At 36.8% G+C, this 21,872-nt stretch overlaps 3 protein-coding genes across 5 annotated transcripts in view; 2 read left to right on the top strand and 1 right to left on the bottom strand.

Annotated features, from left to right (window-relative positions):
• Positions 1-2,301, top strand: part of usp47 (ubiquitin specific peptidase 47) — a 30,448-nt gene extending 28,147 nt beyond the window's left edge. For 2 of the 3 annotated variants that reach the window (XM_028477156.1, XM_028477147.1), the window contains exon 29: positions 485-2,301. In XM_028477156.1, coding sequence (XP_028332957.1) covers positions 485-659 — 175 coding nt within the window. In that variant the 3' untranslated portion in view covers positions 660-2,301. The remainder of the gene's footprint in view (positions 1-484) is intronic. The other variant, XM_028477166.1, reaches the window with a different exon arrangement.
• Positions 2,227-20,627, bottom strand: dkk3a (dickkopf WNT signaling pathway inhibitor 3a). The gene is made up of 9 exons (XM_028477246.1): positions 20,435-20,627; positions 20,013-20,193; positions 7,917-8,171; positions 7,668-7,769; positions 7,530-7,586; positions 6,076-6,168; positions 4,152-4,296; positions 3,916-4,072; positions 2,227-3,295 (listed from the first exon to the last, which is right to left on the bottom strand). Exons 2-9 carry the CDS (start codon positions 20,025-20,027, stop codon positions 3,208-3,210), a joined length of 912 nt encoding a protein of 303 aa, XP_028333047.1. The 5' UTR covers positions 20,028-20,193; positions 20,435-20,627; the 3' UTR covers positions 2,227-3,207.
• The window catches only part of mical2a (microtubule associated monooxygenase, calponin and LIM domain containing 2a), a 37,731-nt gene continuing 28,416 nt past the window's right edge, over positions 12,558-21,872 (top strand). Inside the window, exon 1 of the mRNA XM_028477178.1 lies at positions 12,558-12,795. The gene's annotated coding sequence lies outside the window, so the exon portion shown is untranslated. The remainder of the gene's footprint in view (positions 12,796-21,872) is intronic.

The raw sequence follows: 21,872 nt of genomic DNA, 5'->3' as shown, positions 1-21,872 counted from the left end.
AGGAGCCTCCATGCATTGCCCCAAATTACACGTGCAGAGCCCCCTCATGCAGCCTCATACACGGAAACACTCTCATAAATATGAAATTCAGCAAGACTTTTGTGCATCTTTTCAACATCACCCTTCTCATTAAAGTTGTAGTGAGCTGTATTTCACAGTTTCAGGATGATTGACTATTACTGGAATATATTCAATTAACAAATGTTTGGTAGATTTTCAAACAAAACATTAGTTTATTACTGAAAATGCCAGTAAGCTAATTAATCAAGTGTGCAGGAGTGGGGGTACATGGCTTCAGGTTAAATGTCTGAAGGGGTACATGACTGTGAAAAGTTTGGGAACCATTGACCTATATTTAATATTTCAAAGAAACATTTCTCTTAAAATGTTTGTGTGTGTTTAATAATGTATTGAAAAGCACAGAGGCCATGTCGCTTGTATTTGATATGTTTGACCTTGATGGACTCTGTGTGTGCGTGTGCAGGGACAGCACAGAGGAGCCTCTGGAGCTGTCAGAAGACGAGCGCAATGAGCTGATGAAAAAGGAGAGCAGCCGACTGCTGAAGACCGGACATCGTGTCAGCTACTCGCCCCGCAAAGAAAAAGCACTCAAGATCTACCTGGATGGTGGCCCTGCCAAGGATTCAGGGCATGACTGAGAGTCAGGGAACCACTCGGGGGTTGTAATAAGGATTGATGATGATGACGATGATGATGGTCTGGGTGGTTTTGCTGCGGAGCAACCAGACTATGGGACTCTGACGTCAGTGCCCGATTATTGACTTGAAACTACGCTGCAATGAGAAGCAGACACGCTCTCTTCCTCCACTCTGAGCTGCAGGCTCAGAAACTCTGTTGTGCACTATAGTGTGTTGTACTGTAAAGTTTAAAGGGAAGTACCGTACAAAGGCTATTCACGTAGGAAAAGAATAAATGACATCAAAGACTATTCAGTTGAGCATATTATCAGAGATGTAGGAAGACATCCATGTTGTCTCAGTCCCTCGCTCTTAGTTTTGCCTCTTCCTCTGTCCACGTGCCTCCACGGTAAGGAATGGAAGTCGTCCGGTTTTCCTTCTTTTCATAACTCTCAGGCATCTGTCGACTTCTTTTGAGTCCATATGCAAATACTATTGAGCACATTCATCTGCGTTGTTTTAATTGAATATGGTTCAGTGCATACTCATGTACAACAATGCAGCGTTGGGAATGCTCCTGGCAGTACTTTGTACTTTATTGGAGTTTGGTTGCAGGAAATGAACACAGAAACACGCCCACATATATTTCATATAACGCATTGATTTTTTGTTTTTATGTCATATCATTTTGTTTCAGTTTTGATCACACAACAGGTCTCATAAAGCACCAAACACGCCTTTGCTGGGTGTACCTTTAATTTATGGATCATTTATGATGGTGCACAATAAGAACTGGGTGTAAATGTCATACGCATGTGTGCGTGGTGTCGTACTGTGCAGAGGGAGCACACTTTGTGTTTATGGCCCAGAGCCTTAGGTTGTTCCCAGCGTGTCTACCTGCTGATGTTATTTGACAGACACCAGAGAGTGGTGCAGAATCCCCCCCACCCACATCCCCTTCTTTTGGGCTTCTAATGCTGCCACCAGCTAAATACTGTAGAAATGCCAATGTCTGATTTTTTTTAAATTTTTTTCCGCTTTTGGTTGATTTATTTCAGATCCTGTGTGAACTTAGTTAAAAATGATTTTAGAAACAAATTAAAGTGTTTTTTTTTTTTTTTTCTCATTATTGCAGTTCTCTGTCGCTGATAATCATAGCTGGTGAACATTTGAGTTGGATTTTTAAATTTGTTTTTGCCATGCATGTCTGCAAATGGACAGGGCCTCTACTGCATATCATACAGCTTCAAACTTTTTCTATCCAGAAATTTTTAAATTGATTAATAAGGAAGAATTGATTCAATCAAAAATCTGATTAAAGTGGCTCGAGATGAAGTATAAGAATATGTTAAGATGTGCAAATGGCCATGGTTATAATGGAAAGGTCTGATAAATAATGATTTAATGTACATTAGCTGTGCTCATTACAACTACAGCACAGGCTGAATGAACGTACATCTGTAGAGAATTGACTCTTGCCTTTGCTCCAGATGTGCATTATTGATCTTTTTCCTGCCCGTGACTCAAAAGTTTTCAAATCCATCTCCATAAAGAAGTACAATGATAAGATTCTGGATTACTTGTATATTTTTATTACACAGTGTAGATAATATACAGATTTGTTTCTCTTCTCAGAATAATAAAGCATTGCCTTTTCTGTTTATTCATAACTTGTACTAAATGCAATAACAGAGAGTGCAGTACACATACTGGATGGCTCAAGTTCACGTTGGTTCTTCCTTTACCAAGTGAAATCAGTGCTGCAACAGGAAGTGGTTTAATGCATTCCCACGCGAGTAGCCCACCTTGTTATGAACACTTTCATAAAGATTGCATGGCTGGACTCATAAAGCATAAATGCTGCAAAATAACTTTAGATGTCGTTTTATATTTTGTAAACTATTTTTTTATTTAAAGCTGCGTGCATCCATTATTTCATTCACATGGATTGAGTGAAATTGTTTTGTATTAGCTTTTTGCATTGAAGCGGGCTAACAAAAATGACATGAACTTTGCAAATAAGCTCAGGCTTTTGTGAACACGCTTGTCCCGTTCTGTTCAAGGCAAAGTGAAGCACATCAGTTCCTTCAATCTAGAGCGGGGGTGTCAAACTCATTTTAGTTTGGGGGCCAAATACGAAGCAGTTTGATCTCTAGTGGGCCACAGATTTTTCGCGGGAAAACAAGTAACAAGTTTGCACTTCTATGTATACGTAAAATACAACATATGTAAGAAACTGACCATATCCAACAATAATTCATAGATATCAGTCCCTACAAGATCTTCACTTTGAATTTCCTCGATTTTCTGATCAATTTCTATTTAATTAAGGGAAATATTATGTAATAACTTGTAAGAATTTGAATTTTTTTTTCAATTATTACCATTTGAAAAATTACTGCAATCATACGATTAAAACACCGGGAAATGCGAGCACCTGCAAATATTGCTGAGTTTCCTTCACACAATGATTCATGTTTTCTCTGTCATTTTTATTTTCTCCTGCAGGCAGAATTAGATGCTCCAAAGGGCCGGATTTGGCCCCTGGGCCATGAGTTTGACACGTGATCTAGATGATGTAGTCTATCTCTGAGTATAGAGTGTCCGCCAGCTGCTCTTCACTCGAGTCCTCTCCTTTGAGGCACATGGACCCCCGTCTGGTGAAAATGATATAGTGGGATGATCTCACATTTGTGCAAAACTTTATAAACTATAATATATTTAAACAGAGGGATTGACATAATTATTAGGGTGTCTCGATCCGATATTGGCAAAAAAAAAAATTGGATCTAATTATATTGACCTGCATCTAAAATCTCTAATATAAGCAGTTCTTTACAGACTTGGCTCCAGCAGCTGACAGAACTAAATACTGACAGTAAAAAAATAAAATTGAAGTCAACTTGAATTGTTATTTAGCACTTTAAAAATATGATTTGATTTTATTGAGTTTTTGAGACTATTTTATCAGTCTTCTATTTAAAAAAAACAAAACAATTCATATTTAATAAGTTCTATTATTTTAATGTTAAAATGAATGTAACCCATGGGTCAGTTTTTCCTCATACCTGTAGCAGACTATTGCTTTCTGTTTAACTAACATCACCTAAACATGCAACACTACAAAGTAAAATAAGTATAATTCCTGCTGATATTGGATCAGAGTAATATCGGTATTTGCCGATACACAAGGCTGCAATATTGGTATCGTATCGGAAGCTTTAACGTTGGATCGGGACACCCTACTCGATTATCCTCTCAAACCAGGTGAACTCACCCCAGGTGCTTACAGCGGAGATTTCCTGCACAAGGACAATGTTTCCTTGGCCCCTCATTTTTGGTGTCTGAGTACAACAATGCCATCAGGTGATTGGAGCCCCCAAAGCAGTGCTCACGCTCTATTGGCTTGGCTGAGCAGACTGGGAAACGCAGGGCTGAGTGTGAAGAGGAGACAAAAGAACACGTATGGTGATGGGATGCAGTGACAGACAGGTGTGTGTGTGTGAGCTGTACCTGGATGCAAAGCACAGCAGAGTTCAGGATTGCAGTCAGTCTGTAGGTGACAGGTGTTGCCTGCCTCTCCTTTGGTTGCATTCTGTGTGCACTGACCCCACACACACAGCTGTTCGTCACAGCACTCCTCATCCTTCACACACAGCTACAGAAGATACACATGGCCTTTTATTCACACTTTGGGGAAAAGTTTAATATCTAAAGTACATGTGTCAAACTTGAGGCCTGTGGGCCAAATCTGGCCCTTTTGAGCATCCAATTCTGCCAGCAAAAGAAAGTAAATATGGCAGAGAAAAAAAGTCATTGTATAGATTACAACCACTTTAGTCATAGATATTACTGCCCACAGATTTAATGAAACAAATATTTGCCATTTCCCAAAAACAAATCGAAAAAGGTTACAAAATCAAGAATATTTAAGTCAAGATCCACAGGGACTAATATTTTCACTTATTGCCTGATATTATCAGTGCCTGATATGTTATATATTATTAGTTGTGCAATGGCAAACTAGGGCACAATAATGCTGAAATTACTCATTTTCTTGCCTAAAATCTGCAACCCAGTTGAGGTCACAGTGGTCTGGAGTTGGCCCCTCAACTAAAATAAGTTTGACACCCTTGACTTTTTTAAAGTTTGAAAGTTAACATTTTGAAGTTTGAAAGATAAACTGAAAATAAAAGTTCTGAAGTTCTAAATTTAAAGTTTTAGGTCCCTATGTATTTTGAGTGTGCAGCTCAGCCTGCACGGCACACCTACTTTAAGTCACCAAAATAAGGGCCCTAAAGATCTAACGGTAAAAGTTCTAAAGTTTAAATGTTACAGTTTTGAAGTTAGCGTTCTAAAGTTAAAGTTCTAAGATTGTAAATTTCTAAAGTTCAAATTACAGTTCTAATGTTAAAGTTCTAGTTCTAAAGTTAAAGTTCTGATTTTAAGTTTCTAAAGTTAAAATTTGAAAGCTTTAACGTTCTGAAGTTAAAGTTAACGTTATGAAGCTAAAGTCTCAAAACTTTAAAGTTCTAATGTTAAAGTTCCAAAAATTAATAGTTCTGAAGTTAAAATTCTAAAATTTTAAAGTTCTGAAGTAAAAATTCTAAATTTTTAAAGTTTTAGTTGTTCTGAAGTTCTAAAAGTTTTACAAAAATAAAAAAGCGTCTTTAGTGAGAAAGGAGGGAAAAATAAGGGACGACAAAAAATGTATCCGGTCACTACAAGTGGAACCATTGGTGTCCATAGTGAGAGAACCTTTGTGTATCCTACTCAGATATGACACGAGAAGCAGCGTTCTGCTTTTATTCATGGTTAGATCTTCCGTCAGTAGACTTTGATGGGACACAGGTTCTGCCCTCTGATGTACAGTATCTATGATCCTTGTTCGGTAGTAGCTTTATCACTGAATAGTGCTTTTTTTTTTTTTTTTTGCCTGGAGCGTCAGTTCTATACTCACCCACTGAAGAGGGGCGACAGATTCAGACTTAAATGGAAGCTGATTAAATGACAAAATAAAGTGTGAATAATTATGCAGTTTATCTGGGTTTCATCAATAAAACAGTTTATCATTGCTCAAACAAGTGCTTCTAAAATAATACATTTATGTTGTTTTATTATGTAATTATATGATTTGTAGGCAATAATAATTGGTACTTATGCTAATAAGTTTTTGGTACAGCCCTAATAACATAATTTTGTCTATGACTACAACTCCCCTGTAGTAGATTCTCAATAATATGATAAAGAGCTCATTTAACCTTGGCCCATGTTGTCCTTCCATCATACAAACAACACACTCCAATTACACTTGTGAAGCCACTGCAATGCAGTTAGTGCTGTGTAATACTCCAAGGCCATGAAGTATTATGTGTATTATGTGTATATATATATATATATGTGTGTGTGTGTGTGGATATATGCCGAACGTTCTTACCATATCAGTGGTTTTACATGACAGACACTTGGAGTTCACTGTTTGATTAAGACAATACTTTCCTTTCCCACAGTCATCATGAGAGCTGCAGCCCTGAATACATGAAAGAAATAACAACATTAGGATTTCCTCTCACTACTTGTATCAGTGAGGATTGATGTCGGGTACCAAACACCAAATAGTGAATAATCTAAGTAACGTGTCAAAATCTGGCCCTTTAGAGCATCCAATTCAGCCCACAGAAGAAAGCAAAAATGACAGACAAAACATGAATTATTGTGTAAATTACCAAATAATCCAGTTGTAGATATCTCAAATTCACCAATTTAATGAAACTTTTACTCTACAATTACTTTAGTCATATTTAATTGCAAATTATAGAAAGAACTCTGAATTTTTTCACAGATCTTGCAATTTCTCACAAAGAATTCCACAAAAATTTCTCTATATTACACAAAATCAATCACTTTTGAAGTGAATTGAACTGATATTGAAAACTAAGGCACAATGATGTTAAAATTGTTCTTTTTTTTTCTCCCACCTAAAATCTGCGGACCAGTAGAGATCAAACTGGTCCGTATTTGGTCCCTGAACTAAAATGAGTTTGAAACACCTGTGTAAGTTAAAAACTCGTAAAGATGAGGAAATAATGATCAGAAACAGACAATAAGAGAATAATTGTGAGCGGAATGTATTCACGAACCACAAAATAGTATAAAAACAAATTATCAACATGATACCAACAAGGGTTTAAACCACATGGATTTAGGTTCTAGCTTAGGTTTGTTTTTTGCAATGGATAAGAAAAACTAACAAAAAACCCCAAAAAAGGGCCAAACAGATACTGCTCCAATTCATGACAACATGACGGATCATTAAGCTGTATATTTAACAAGAACACATAGTCATCAACATCCCCCGCCAGATTGGTTCTCATTATAACTCACAACCTTTTCCTAAATGTCCTTAATCTAAGAACGTAGATGTACATAATAAAATATCACATGAAAATATAAAATTACGAACTATCTTAAACGTTTTCTAAGAAAAGCTGTCCTCTTTGAAGATACCTCAAACAGAGTAAAGAAAACGGAACAAGGGTAATAACTCCGGAAAAAATAATTGCGCACTTCTCATTTTCAAACTCCATCAAGGTATTGATACCCTGAAGCCACACACCGAATTTGGTTATCCTATCAAACAGTTTCTAAGAAAATCTGTCCCCTTTAACCGGACGGACGCACAGATGGACAGATGGACGGAGCTCAAACCTATATCACCCTTCCACATTTTGTGGCAGGGGATAATAAACAACCAGGATTTAAAAGGTACATATTAGGAAGTTTTACCATACACTGCGTAGCACTGACAACAGATATGCATTGTAGGTATCAAGAGTAAAACTAGGAGATGCTCCATAAATTCCCATTTTATTTAGACTGCCACAAACTTACACGATCAATATAGTTTCCCAGGTCTTCAGGCTGCACTGCAGTGCTGATGCTGGTTTCCTGTGTGAAGGTCGGGGCGGAGCTTAACAGTCATTCATAAAACACAGATTCACAGCATTGCATGACTGTGTGTTTACTTACCTGGGGTGTTCTGTTGGTGATAGGCTCAATGTGGTTTATGTCATTAGTTGCTGATTGGTTGTGATCACTTGAAGGAAGGTCATTGGCACTCAGATTATGTGTCTAAAATAAAAAAGTATCAAGAAAACACAATGAACACAACTGCACAACACTATGACAGCACTGCACTAGTCTAAGCCAAGGCCTGTGTAAAATGCTGTGTCATGCAAATCTCCTGATGCTGAATGAGAAATGAAGCTGGATGCTTACTTGGTGAGAAGATTCCAGGCTTGGCTTTGGCTCCACCTCCACTAACACGTTGTCCTGCTCAGACTGGGCCCGAGCCAAGCTCTCCTCCAGGATGTGACTAATCCCTGAGTTCACGATCTCCGGGAGGATGGCATGGCAGACTGCAGCCAGAGCCAGGGAGAGCAGGGCGGCTCGGATCATGCTGCTGCTGATGCTGCTGATGCTGCTCATGCTGCTGCCTGACATCCCTTTGACTGAGGAGGCGTGGCTAAAAGGCTAGACACATGATTGGTTACTCCCACATCCTTGTGTCACAGGTTAGGAAAAATAAACACTTCTCAGACACAATTTTTTAATGTATTATCAACCTCATTATACTGTAAAGAAGCCCATTCCCACCAGTAAAAAAAAATTACAAAATAAATGGGAAAAGTAAAATAATAATAATAATAACAAATCTTAAGTCAGAATTATCAGATATGTTTCATAATCATGAGATCACATAATTGTGACTTAGTGTCTCATAATTATGAGATACTATCATCATCTCAAATATGAGATGGTATCTCATAATTATGACTTAGATTTTTTTTTTGAATATTATTTAATTTTCCTAGATATTTTTTTCAACTTGCAGAAATAGGTTGGTAGACTGTGAGTACAGTTTGAAACCTTCCTTTCCATTATCTCTAATTTAATAGCGTTTTTTTATTTTTTTTTAAAAAAGAAGTGTGACATTTGTATGTAGTTTTTTTCAGATTTTATTTTAAATAACTAAAACATATAATGTCTCTTTCTGATTTTGAATTGTGTAATTAGGGCCCGAAGGCCATACTGGCCGTAGGAACCATTGTTTTTGCTCTTCTTGGGTATTATTATTCCTTTTCGGTTTTGCCCCTTAGAATGCCCAAAGTCTCACCAAACTTTGCACACACCTCAGGCCTGCTGAACAAATAGATATTTTGGCGCAATGAAAAAAATCGCTAAAAAAATGCATGGGCGGCGCGCATTATAGACGCCAAAAATGCGATGGACCCGCACGACCAGCAGGTTGGTCTGATTCATAAGAAATTGGCTACATGTATTCTTGACCCCCAAGATGAACACAAATGTACCCATGACCCACCCCCAAAACCAAACAGGAAGTCAGCCATCTTGAGTCAAAGGTCAAAAATGGCAAAACGCATTTGCGCGAATTAGTCTGAAGGGCTTCATCCGATTCGCTTCAAACTGGGCCAGAACACTTAGGACTCACTGAAGATTAAAAATTGTCAAATTAATTTGCATATTCTAACGGTTTGGTCGTGGCGTCGCCTCAAAGTTGCAATGCTAATTTTTGAAGCTTGCCACAGTTTCAAAAAAACCCATAAACTCTGACACAAAAAGTTCAATCAGCCTCAAATTTCACACAAATGACATTTGCTCAAGCCTATTAATGACTGTCTTGAAACATTTCCCATCATACCTTGCGTTTTCGACTGGCTCCATTTAGGGTCATGTTCACTGTAGGCAACGATGGCACGCCATAATAGAAAAATGCATATAACTCTAGTATACAAACTTCAAACTGCTTCATATTTAATACACATGTTGACTGTTCATCCCTAAACAAGAATCAATGACGAAATTACCCATCATGCCTTGCGTTCTCAGAGTGCACCACTTATAGTGGCGTCCGACGCTAATAGCTCTAGCAGAAAGACAATATGTCGTGTTGACTTTGAAATAGTGTTGGATGAATCTTGTAAGATGGGAGCAGGTCGCCGATGGAGAAAAAACATTCTGTGATCAGTGGGAGGGGCCTGTATTGTCACTGGAAAATCCTTCGCCATCCCTTTCTAAACGCTGTATCTTGGCTATTTTTCAATGGATTTGCATCAAATTCAGTAAAAGTGATTTTTTACTGGTTTTCCCTTACATACTGGGTGTTTTCGACTGGCGCCATTTTGCACGCCATAATAGAAATACCGTGATAACGCTCATATACGTACAAAGTTCAAACAGTCTCATATTTGATACACAAGGGTTACCTTGTGTTCGGACCCTACGACGCCGCTCGCGGCTTAAATTTAATAATTGCATCTACTCTTCAAAATGTTTTTTTTTTGCTCAATTTACATCACATCATCCCGCTATATTTACATGGTTGTATTTAGTCTTTAAATGTGAAAAATAAAAATCACGACTGTTATTGCTTCCTTTTTTTGTATTTTGTCTACTATAAACGTAGCACAGAGTTTAAAAATCTGATCCCAGAACAGACAGCAATGTTGAGTTTTCTATTCACCTTATTCCTGGGCAGGAGATTATATCTACAATTTTCTGTTTGAGAAACAAATTAACTAAATGAAATATTCTCATTATCTTAAAATCAAATGTCTTTATTGCCACACAGAACAGACATAAGGCTCTGTTTCTAACCTTTAACACGGGCCTAGGATATAGAAGAACATACAGATGACCTTTAAACTTCCTTTAACCATCATAACACTTTTCTGTAGTTTACAAGTGTCTATAATTCTATAATCCAATGTAAATATATAAATTTAGAGAGATCTACCATTGTTATTGATTTCTTACTGGCTATCTAAAGTTAATATGTTGGGTAAGGCATAAATGACCTCAGATGGTGGTGTGTGAATGAATGGAGAACAATCTTGATTTTCTTTCAAGAATGCAGGCTAACCAGCCTTTGACAACATGTTATCTAATAATAGGCCTTACATTTATACACATTACATTACACAAGAATACCTCACAGGAAGTCATACTCATAATGCTCTTAACATTTGTCAGTGGGTAGCTTTGATTTTTTGTTCCCCATTTTAAACCGATTTCACACATCACATGATTTCTTTTTTTCCAAATCAAATCAAATCCAACTTTATTTATGCAGCACATTTCATGCACGAGGCTACACAATGTGCGTCACAGTCAGAAAGAAGTCATCTCAACAATGACTGGCAAATTAAAAATATACAAATATAGAAATTCAGAATAAAAGCTCAACATGTACTTAAAAATGATCCACATAAAGTAGATCACACACAACGCATGCACACAAACACACACTGAAAGCAGACATCAACATCTAAACCATAAAATGTTAAAAATCTCAATTCAATCTCTATCGTGCAATAATTGCAGCAAATAATTTGTGTCTTCTTTTTGAAATAATGTGTTAAGATGTCATCTGTTCAGACAACCTTTTGAGGAAATGTACTTTGATCTCCTGACATGTTTTGACTGTCAACTGCCAGTCGTCTTCAGAGGTGTCTGCTGATTGCTTTGTAAGTTAGGAATTTATTTATAAAGCGCTTTTTGCAGATAAAATCACAAAGTGCTGTACAGAGCAGTGGAGAAATTAATAAAACAGGTGCAACATCATAACAGAATAATAAAACATGGGTGCATTTACATCACAGGCGCAACGTCATCACCTTTGATGTTTTCTTGACTTCCACACAATAATTCCAGCAAGTTCATTTTATCTTCTTTTTGAATAATATGTTAATATTTAATCAGACAACTTTTTTCCCAGGAAATTTAAAGTACATTTCCTGATAAAAAGTTATTTGAATGAATAAAATTTAAACATATATATTGTGCAATGTTTGTTGTTTTTAGTAGTTTAGTAAACCCTCCTATTATCCTCAAATAATGTGATAATGTTATTCTTAATCAATTGTAATCAGCAAATTAGGAAAAGTCATGAATAATGAAGCAAAAGGAAAAAAAAAAAAGTCTAGTACTATTTTTTTTATTAATAAACATTGAATGGGGTCAAATTGACCCCAAGGATAAAAGGAGGGTTAAACTAATCCCAATGTCAGCCTTTGTCAATGATAACTGCGTTTTTGCAAAGTCTCCAGTAGATGTCGCAGTTTGTCTAAAATAATGTGAGTCCTGTGTCCGTCACTTTCTGAAAGTTTGTTCAGTGGGTTTGTCCATGTGTAGATAGAGTACATTACTATTCACTGTTGACATTGTGTGCGAGATATATGAGATATATGAGATATATGAGATATATGAGATATGACCAACACCACATTTTATTAGACCATAAGGATCGAGTCAAGATGTGTCATTGTTATTTTATGTCTTTAATTAATTATTGATGCCTTTAGTGATGTGTGTGTCATAATAATAATAATAATAATAATAAGAAGAAGAAGAAGAAGAAGAAGAAGAAGAAGAAGAAGAAGAAGAAGAAGAAGAAGAAGAAGAAGAAGAAGAAGAAAAGTGTCTATTTGTACGGGTGATGTACGGACAACCCCCGTTGCTATTGGTCTGTTTCCCAAAGTACACGTACGTAGTGTCTTAGGTTCAGGTTATCAACAATTTTTATGGTTAGGGTTAGAATGCGTCTTAGTCACGTGACCTAAATTGGCCAAATAGGGGCAAATAGAATGTCGATATATTGATACGACAACCGTACGGATAGCCACTGCCTAATAATAATAATAAACTTTATTTTTATAGCACTTTACAAAACACATGTTACAAAGTGCTTTTTTAAAGGCAGCTGTACATGAGAAAATAAAATATATACAGTTTCATGATCATAGCCGATAAAAGTATGTTTTAAGAAGTCAGTGAGTCAGTTACTGAGTCAGTCAGTCACTGAGTCAGTCAGTCAGTAAGTAAATAAGTCAGTCAAAGTCAGTCAGTCAGTAGTGAGGGAAGTGGTGACCGGGTGAGTGGATCATTGGATCCAGTGGATTAAACAGCAGCCACGGTAACAGTTTGTGGGATGTGTCCTAGTTTGGAGCACCGCCCTCCCTCCACTGGAACAGCAGCCTGTCAGACAGACTGGACACACACACACACACACACACACACACACTCCTCGTTAGAAAGAAGACCCTGGAAAGAAGCACAGCAGGGACTGACACAGGAGGTGAGAGCTTTGATTATTATCATTATTATTTTTTTTTTTAGTGTGTTTATGTATTAGTGTGTGTTGGAATCATTTGACACAAAAACCTATTCCAGTGTTTTTTTTGTTTTTTTTTTTGTTTTGTTTTTTTGTGGACCTAAAACCATGAAGGTTAAAATCCACCTTTGAGTTCAAAGGTTACAGTCTGGACAGTGTTTTGAATCCTGAGCTGATAATGCTAACATTAGCCTGTGATTATTATAGTATGATGATGATGATGATGATGATGATGATTGAGGTCTGTGTGAGCACGTGTCCAGTCTCAGGTGTTATCGTGTCCCTCCTGATTAAAGAGGAGACAGACATGGTGGCTCCTCCTCCCTGTGATAGCAGAGGTGTTATCTATCCTCCTGTTGACTGTCCCACATCACTCTGCACCACTAGTAGAATATACATCACCTCTCACTGCTGTTCAAACAAGCCCTGCAGGGAAAAGCAGAACTAGAATAACAACTGCTCCACACACACACACACACGTTAAAAGAAAGAAGAACTGCAGCTACAGGTAAATCTGGTCATCCTCTCTGTGCTTACGTCACTCTGTGAAATCAGCTTTTGTGTATTCTGCAGAGGTGAAAGTAACTGATTACAAGCAGGGTTAGGGTCAATTACAAATGTAATCGCATAATTGATAATTCATTACTATTATGGCGTAACTGTAATTTGAAAAATCTCTTAATCGTAATCAATTGTAATTGAGTTCAGATCATTGACTTTGTAATTGTATTTGTCAATCATTATTATTATTTTGTATAAACAGGGGAACATTGTTCTATGTACAGTTCTACACATATGTAGTTAATAATTGTTAAAATGTGTTTCACATCAAGCTTTAAAAGTATTAAGACCTATATTTTCATGAAGTAGGAAGCCTATCAAAGTAACTAAAATGAAAAATAAATTAGAGTACAGTAGTAGAGTATCTTTATTGATCCCACAGTGGGGGAAATTTACTGTCATGACAGCTCAAAGTGCAATAAAAAAGACAACACACAGAAAACATCTGAAAAATAGTGCAATGAAGAGAAAATGAGCATTATAATAATAGAGGATATATATATAAATAGAAGAAATAATATAAAGAATACAGATATATTCATATTTACAGGCGGGGGCAAGGAGAGATATTTACATAATTTTAGACAGTACAAGGAGAGATGCCCTAGACTGTTTTATTGTACAGTGGTAGGGATAAATTATCTAAGTAGATATTTGTTTTTAGTGTATTTTACAGCTGATTCAGGACCCAATTTTATAAGAGATGCTAACAGAAAGCTAACACAAGAGGAAGGTTAACTTTTCCTAGGTTATTTATTTCAGGCTCAGTAATTGTGATTAAATGTAATAGAGAACGTAATTGTACTTGACTTTCTGAGGATTAAGAATAATTGTGATTTAATTGTAATTTGCAAAAATGCTGGTCACTGTAATCATAATTGAATTGTAATTGAAACTGTAATTGTAACTGAAAAATTCAATTGTTTGGAATTATATTAATTGGTGTTATATTCTTTTCGTTTTTTTAAATAATTTTATTTTATACAGATGTCTTTGTGGGAAATTAATTAAGTTCCAGTTTTGCAAGATTTGGTCTCTTCCTGTTTAAGTTTATTCATGAGATGTTTACTGTATGCAAGGGAACCATGGCAAGATTTATTACCAAAAATAAACATGTGAGGGGAAAGTAACTAGTGACTTTTACTTTGAGAATTATTTCATTGAGCTACCTTTTTTTACTTGTCCTTGAGAATTTTATGTATGACTTAGTTGTACTTGAGTACAGTTTCAATCAAGTAACAGTACTTGTTCTTGAGTAGGATAAATCAGTACTCTTTACACCTCTGGTAGTCTGTCAGTCTGTTGGACAGACGAGAGTTCAGAGAGGTGTGGCGTTGACATGGAGTGCTGTCAGGTTACTAAATGAAGCACAGCAAAGGTCACACACACACACACACACACACACACACACAGTGTTTTTGAATTCTCTGCGTGTGTGTTTGTGGGCTAAAAGGATAAGTAGGTGATATGTTGCTGAAACGTAATTTCTGCTCATCATTTTTATCTATTGTTTAATTATCTGACAGCGTGGATTAAAGTGATTTATTGACAACATCAACCTAGTGATGAAGATAATCATCAGCCTGTTGGCGTCTTACTGAACAATAAAGAAGTTTTAGATTTAAAGGAAGTATTCAATATCCAGGTCACAACAATGTCTGGAAGTGTTGGTCGTACATTTAGATTCCAGGGGTGTCAAAGTCATATTTTGTTCAGGGGCCAACTTTGGAGCAGTTTGAGTTTTAGTGCCCCACAGATTTTAGTTTTGAAAAGAGCAAATTCAACAATAATAATCCCACTTTTGCACTCCCAATATAAATGATGTATGAATGATAAAGTATGTAAGTATAACAGTCCCTGCGAGATTTTCACTTCAATTTCCCTGATTTGTGGAAATTTTGTGGAATAATTTGAGGAAATTTTGCCAGATTTTGGAAAAAATTGGAGTTCTTTCAACAATTTGAGATAAAAAAACGACTGCTGTCATGTAATATAAGAACTGAAAAACTGAGCTCTGCAAATATTGTGGATTTTAATTGATTTTTTATTTTTATTATTTGAAGAGGCTGAGATATTTACAATTGAATTAGTTTTTACATTTACAAAATCTTGGTGGTCACCCCTCCAGCTCCAATCACAGGATTTAGGAGAGGTGAGCAGAGCCCACAAAGGAGCCTTCTCATTGGCTGCCGCAATATATGGTGAAGCGCGTGCAAGGTGCAAACATGTTTTCAGTCTTGGACTAACTTTGGACGCGCAAGTGGCTGTGGTGGCTCGTAATCTTATGTTCCATTTTCCTATATTTTGTGTACATCTTTATGCGTGGCGACGTGTTTTACCGGTAGTGGACGTTCAGCTCTCTTGATTTTTGTGCACTTCCAGAAAGGAGGAGATTGGGAGGGATTATCAGAGTGGGGGGCGGGATTTACTGTTCGAATTCAGCCATGCCCCTCTGTCATGGTTCAAGTCGTGCAGCTTTAAAGGCCGGATTTGGCCCCCGGGCCCTGAGTTTGACACAACTGAGTTAGAATAATGAAAAAGCATACAGTTTGTTCTATTTGGTTACTAAGCGAAAACACTTATTTTAAATAAATATGATTTATTGAACGCAAAATGTAGAGGATTGTCACATTAAACCATATATTTTTTTTTAAAAAGAAACTAAATTTCCTGTCCTGGATTGCTTCTCCTTTACGCACTCCCAGGGGTCCACGCACCACCATCTGAGATCATTTTGATAAACACTTCCTAATGTAGCAGGAATAAACAATTTGGATTAACGCTAAAATACTATTTTCTAAGCAGATTTTTGTCAAAATTAAGATTGTTTCTACATCTGTCACAGTTTTCTGTAATGACACAATGGGTTTTATTTTACATTTACACTCAAGTTATATTTGGTTTTACTTTTAGAAGCAACATAAGCTTGTTTTAGCTACTATGTGCAAATGAGAGGAAATGACCTAAAATGAAATTGCTTCATGTTTGAAGTCTAATCTCTGTCTGCCATGATTCATATGTAACGTATGACTTGTTCAGACCTATTTAGGAGTCATGCAGGCAGCACTTCTCTTTCCCACTGCCATATGAGCAATCATTTCCTGTTTGTTTTACGTCTGTTGCAGATACCGCATGCTCTTTCCTAACTGTATGAATCAAGCTGTATTAACCAGGTTCAATGCTACCATCCAGTCAGTGCTCACAAACTCAGCATTGGCTCTCTGATCCAACCACAATCCAGACCTAGACTGCTATTCATTCTGAAAAAGATTCATCATCACAGTCTGAAGCAACATTAGGCTGTAACTACAACTGGAATTACTCCAGTATATAGAAAATGTAGAAGAAAATCCAGTCAAAAATGCAATTTTAGCTGAAATCCCTGTTATTAGAAGGAACGTGTTCTGCTCTGTTTTTGCACATTTAACTGATGAAGGCCTTTTCCTTTTAAAGTCTGAGTCATGAAGTGTGGACAAAACACACAAATATTAAGTAAGAGATGAAAACTGTACTGTAACAGTAATTTTAGGTTAGTGACACGGAAATATCCACCTTTTTAATCTGTGAAATAACCAAAATAAGATGAGCACAACTTCAGCTACCCATCATCATGTGAAACCTTATGCCAGTCCTTTAGTTAGCTAAGGTTCTACTATGAAGAACAGAACAAACTGAATTGTTTTTGATCTCCTAATCAGAGTTGTCTTTCACATAATGTCTCAATAAATGCCTGTGAGCTCAGATTAACTGCATTTAAGAGTTGCCTTTGGTGAAATACTTGATGAACACTGCTATAGTATTGCCTTAGCTTGTAATATATATATATATATATATATATATATATATATATATATATATATATATATATATAAGATCAACATTCAAACGGCAGTTGTAACCCCTTTTAAACAATAATAGATACAAGATACATACATTGCTTAATCACTGAACCATTTTGTATGTTTAAAACAAAGATGAGTTTGATGCAGTCGTAAACGAGAGGAAGCCTGCACTCAATATTGCCACAGGCGTGAACTTTCCCTTTTCCTCTCTGCACTGTTTCCTTCCTTGTTCCACTTTACATAACGGACACACACATCCAGGCAATGGCTGTACAAAAGCATTGGGCACAGCTGTAGAAAGGTGGGGCATGTTGTTCCATGTGATATGTTATTATTCTGAACCACCTGTTAAAATGTTATGTAATAAATGAGCAAAATGGAAGCTTTTCCCAGTAACCAATCATGTAGGGGTGTCCCGATACAATACCGATTTACAGCCTTCTGTGTTTGCCGATACCGATACGATATCAGCATGAAAAATGCATACCTTTATTACTTATTTTGTAGTATGAAATGTTGTAAAAAGCTTGATCAAGTGATAATAGTCAAACCAAAACCAATAATCATTATCAGTACCAACCCATTTATTATTAACCAAAGGGTTTCTTACATTTTAACCTTAAACATAAGAATAGTCTACCATTCAATAAAATGAATACATTATAAGAAAAATATCCTTAATAAAATCAATGTATATTGGAGATTTTAGATGCAAGTGGACATAGTCCAATTTATTTATTTTTTTGTTTTTCTTTTTTATATCAGACCAATATCTGATACCATTATATGATCAGGATTAGGGCTGGGTGATTTATCAAGATTCAAGATATGAGTTTTCTATTTAGCAAAATTTACAATATCGCCTATATCATTATATATTAAGGCTGTGCAATTAATCGATATTCGATTACGATTTTGATTATTACACTCAACGATTACAAAATAACATAATTGAGAAAAAAAATGCTTGTTTTAGGAGTTGCTGCTTTTGCTACTTCTCAGAACAGCATGAAAAGCAGATGGATTACTGAATGCGTCCTAACCCAGACCTTCCCCTAAACAAGCCTCACTAAAGAAGAGGAGAAAAATCCAAAAGTGGAACATATTGCGCAACTGTTTGTTAATAAATGTGCCTGGATTGTCTTTCTGGCCAGACTTCTTTTGAAATAAAATGATCGAGATTTATATTGTTTCTAACCATTTTGAGAAAAATATCAAGATATGAGTTTTGGTCCATATCGCCCAGCGCTAATCAGGACACCTTTACCAATCACTACCTCAGTTAGTTTGTTATTGTGTAGAAATAAAGGTAAAACTGTCACTGTTTATCATTGGAACATATAGTGATGGAGCCAACCTCAAGGAGCTTCAAAGGACACCTGTATGTAGTAGACTCTCCCCCAGGATATTGTTAACAAGCACTACAGGACACTAAAAAGGGTTTAAACATATCTGTGTCATGCTTTCAGTCACAAAGGTGGAACTTCAGGTCTCCTCTATGCTTTGATGTGCAAAGGGAAGCAGACTTAACTCCACAGGAGGAGTCTGGATATGAGGTGTTTCAGGGGGCTCATACACACTGTGGCTGTGCTGCATCGCCTCAGGCTGTATCTGCCACAGTTCACTGTAGATAATCTTGGAGCTCATGACTGTTGTTGACCTGAACTTTGTACTTCGATGTGTTTTTTATTGACGTAGTTCTTCAGATTGGTTCAGATTTCTCTGTTGACGTGTTGTTGCCCTGTTGATGTGTTTCCATGGTCATGTGCTGCTGTTTTTCTTCTGCAACATGACACTTTTTCTATTTTGAGCCTGGCTTTACTGATTGTGAGCTTACAGAATCTGCTATTTTTGCCAGGCAGCATTACTGCTGTCTAAACTTTCGCTCTGCTCTTCTGGACAAATATCTAATAATGTCAGTCAGATTGCACTCAACTTATCTTGATTTTAAATTAATGGGGAAATCACATCTAGATTTTGTGAAGGCTTGTAAAATTTGAGATATAACCCTCCTATTATCCTCAAATATTACTAACACATTCTACTCTTGGGGTCAATCTGACCCCAGGGATTTTCAGGAATTTTTTTACCAAGTTTTTGTGTCGGGCACTTTGCTTATTAGTTGAACACATCGCCACCATCAGGCCAAACACTTAAATTAGAATGAATCTATCGTGAATAGTTTTCGTGCAAATCTTCTCAAATTTACTGACAACATTAATGACCACAAGAGTATGAATCCTAATGGTTGTGGTGATGATATGACCTTCTGTGCAGCGCCACCATCAGGTCAAACCTTTTTCTACTTCAGGGTGCACATTCATGACTCTCACATAATTAACCAGATTGATTGATGTTGGTGACTCATGCTTTCCTCTCATGAATGTATATATTTACTTATTTTTATCTCCTTTTTGCACCAGCGCATGTAAAATGTGTTCAGCACATCAAAAAATTATCATCATGATAACTTTATGCTTAATTGTACCCGTCAAATTAAGAAAAGTCATGAAATATGAAGCAAAAAAAGTCAACTATTTTTTGAATGATGAACATTGAATGGGGTCAAATTGACCCCAAGGACAATAGAAGGGTTAAAAAAAAGAAGAAAAGGGCATGTTGGTGGATTTATACCTATACTTTCTGGTTGTGCTTTTTTTTCCACACCTTATACAATTCAATTAAACTTTATCTGTATAGCACCAAATACAAGTCATCTCATGGCTCTTATCACAGAATAAAGAGTTACATCATAAAAAAAAAAAACAATAATATTACCACATGACCAAGCATCAGAGATGAAGAAGAGACAGGAAGAAACCTCCAGACATGGCAGCCATCTGCTGGACGGGCTGGGCTTAGCAGACACAGGAAGATATAAGAGAACTGAAAGCAGTATCACAAACAGGTTGAAGCATGAACCACAGACCAGGAACTGTCAGCTCCAACTCCAGGAAACCTGAAAATGAAAGAGAGAAGAGAAAAAGGAAATCACCGACAGCGTAAAAAGTATGATACAGTCTTGACATTTAAACGTTTGAAGCCTTATAGTCTATTTTGGTTGACAGAATACTGAAATTGTGATTTGATAATGAGGGAGGCTTATGGTGTAGAATCTACTCAAAGGTTAGGGTTAAAGGTGTCCCGTGCTGAGAACACTCTGGCAGGTTTACAGATAGCAGCATGAAAACCTCACAAACCTGCTTCAAATTCTGCAGCGTTCTCTCTCCCATTGGCTGACAGTTACACAGCTCGACCACAGTTTTTCTCCCTTCCTGTGTCAGAACTGTTTTTTCAGATTTCAGAGACCAGTGTTAGTGCGGTGGCGTGGTGTAGTGGGGCCTGTTGCAGGGCTGAAGTCCACATGAGCTTAATGTTTTTTTGAAGCTCACTCCTCACTTATCGGGCCAGCAGAGCGTTCCTTCCTGGTTTTCTTCAATTCACTGTGTGCTTGCTGTTTACTGGCTTGCTTTATTGCTGTATGTGAATTTTTGCACCCCTGCCAATGTTTTTCTTGTTTCGTCAGCTTCCTATTGTATTCAGATTGCCTAAAGCTATGTGCAGATGAACACTGCCTCACTGGTATGACACTAGTGGTTTTTTTCCATTGCCAGATTGTACAAAATGTACTCTGTGCTGTAACTACGTTACTTATCAAAAGCAATGTTAGATTTAAAGGAAAAACAATTCCAGTGATAATACAGCGCAAACAAAGAGTTTTCAGTAGTTTTGCTAGTGTAACCGAACCCAAACATGTCTTTTTATCTTCACATTCCTTCAGGTGATTGATTATCACTCAATATTTAAGATATTTCTACCAAACTAAGCCTAACCCAAGATTCATGACTCTTTTCCAGCCTCATAGCAGCACACAGCCACACGTTTCATAGAAACGTTAACAACAGTGTTGAAAAAGATGTGACATTTCCTGAATGTATAGACCATTCTCATCACTGTGAAGGTCACTCACAAACGTGTACATGTGCTTTTAATGTTTGCCGCTCAGGTGTAACAGGTGCATTTTCTACATTCCTAACATTTTTTCTTTATCAATCTGAAAAGTGATAGCCAGCTATGTCTCACCAGCACATATTAGTACCCTTTTTTACAGGCAGTGTATTTGAACCCAATGCTTTGAATCTTCACCGCACAAGCAACTGCCTTTCGTCTTATTTCTTCTTTTGTTGAAACAGGCAAGGAAGTTAAAACTGCTTATATAACTTCTATAACAAACAAAACAAATGATTTGTTGCACATTGCATCCTTTTCGTTGCCTACTGCCACCGATTGACATGGAGGAGTACCTAGATTTCACTATGAAAATTTCTAGCATCCTGAATTATGTTTAAAAATCGCTGCTTGAAGGCACACAGTGCAGTAATGTGCATTGTGCAAGTGCCTTCACGTATTCTTCCTGCATCACCCATCATTAGTTTTATTTTACAGCGACTGTGGGTTCTCTCTGTCTGCCCACAAGTGACTTTCCATTCTGTCAGGCTGAAATGGTGAAGTCATTTTTTGTGATTGTCTGTTTAAGTTCTTTGTGGAAGTAGAGGAGCACATTCTGCTCATTTTTCCTCGAACTAAAAAAGAAAGATTTTCTGAAATATGTCTACCAAAAACATAAAGAGTCTTTAT

Source organism: Gouania willdenowi, chromosome 3, assembly GCF_900634775.1.
Source record: "Gouania willdenowi chromosome 3, fGouWil2.1, whole genome shotgun sequence".
In the NCBI taxonomy this organism is placed as follows: Eukaryota; Metazoa; Chordata; class Actinopteri; order Blenniiformes; family Gobiesocidae; genus Gouania; species Gouania willdenowi.
Note: the sequence above shows the minus strand (reverse complement) of the source record. Positions and strands in the feature narration are given on the sequence as shown.

Excerpts from the sequence above, each read along its gene's own strand:
- dkk3a (XM_028477246.1), bottom strand. Across the intron at positions 7,770-7,916 it reads GCCTGGAATCTTCTCACCAA|ACACATAATCTGAGTGCCAA; the intron begins GTAAGCATCCAG and ends TTTTTATTTTAG. Across the intron at positions 6,169-7,529 it reads TGGGAAACTATATTGATCGT|GGCTGCAGCTCTCATGATGA; the intron begins GTAAGTTTGTGG and ends TCATGTATTCAG.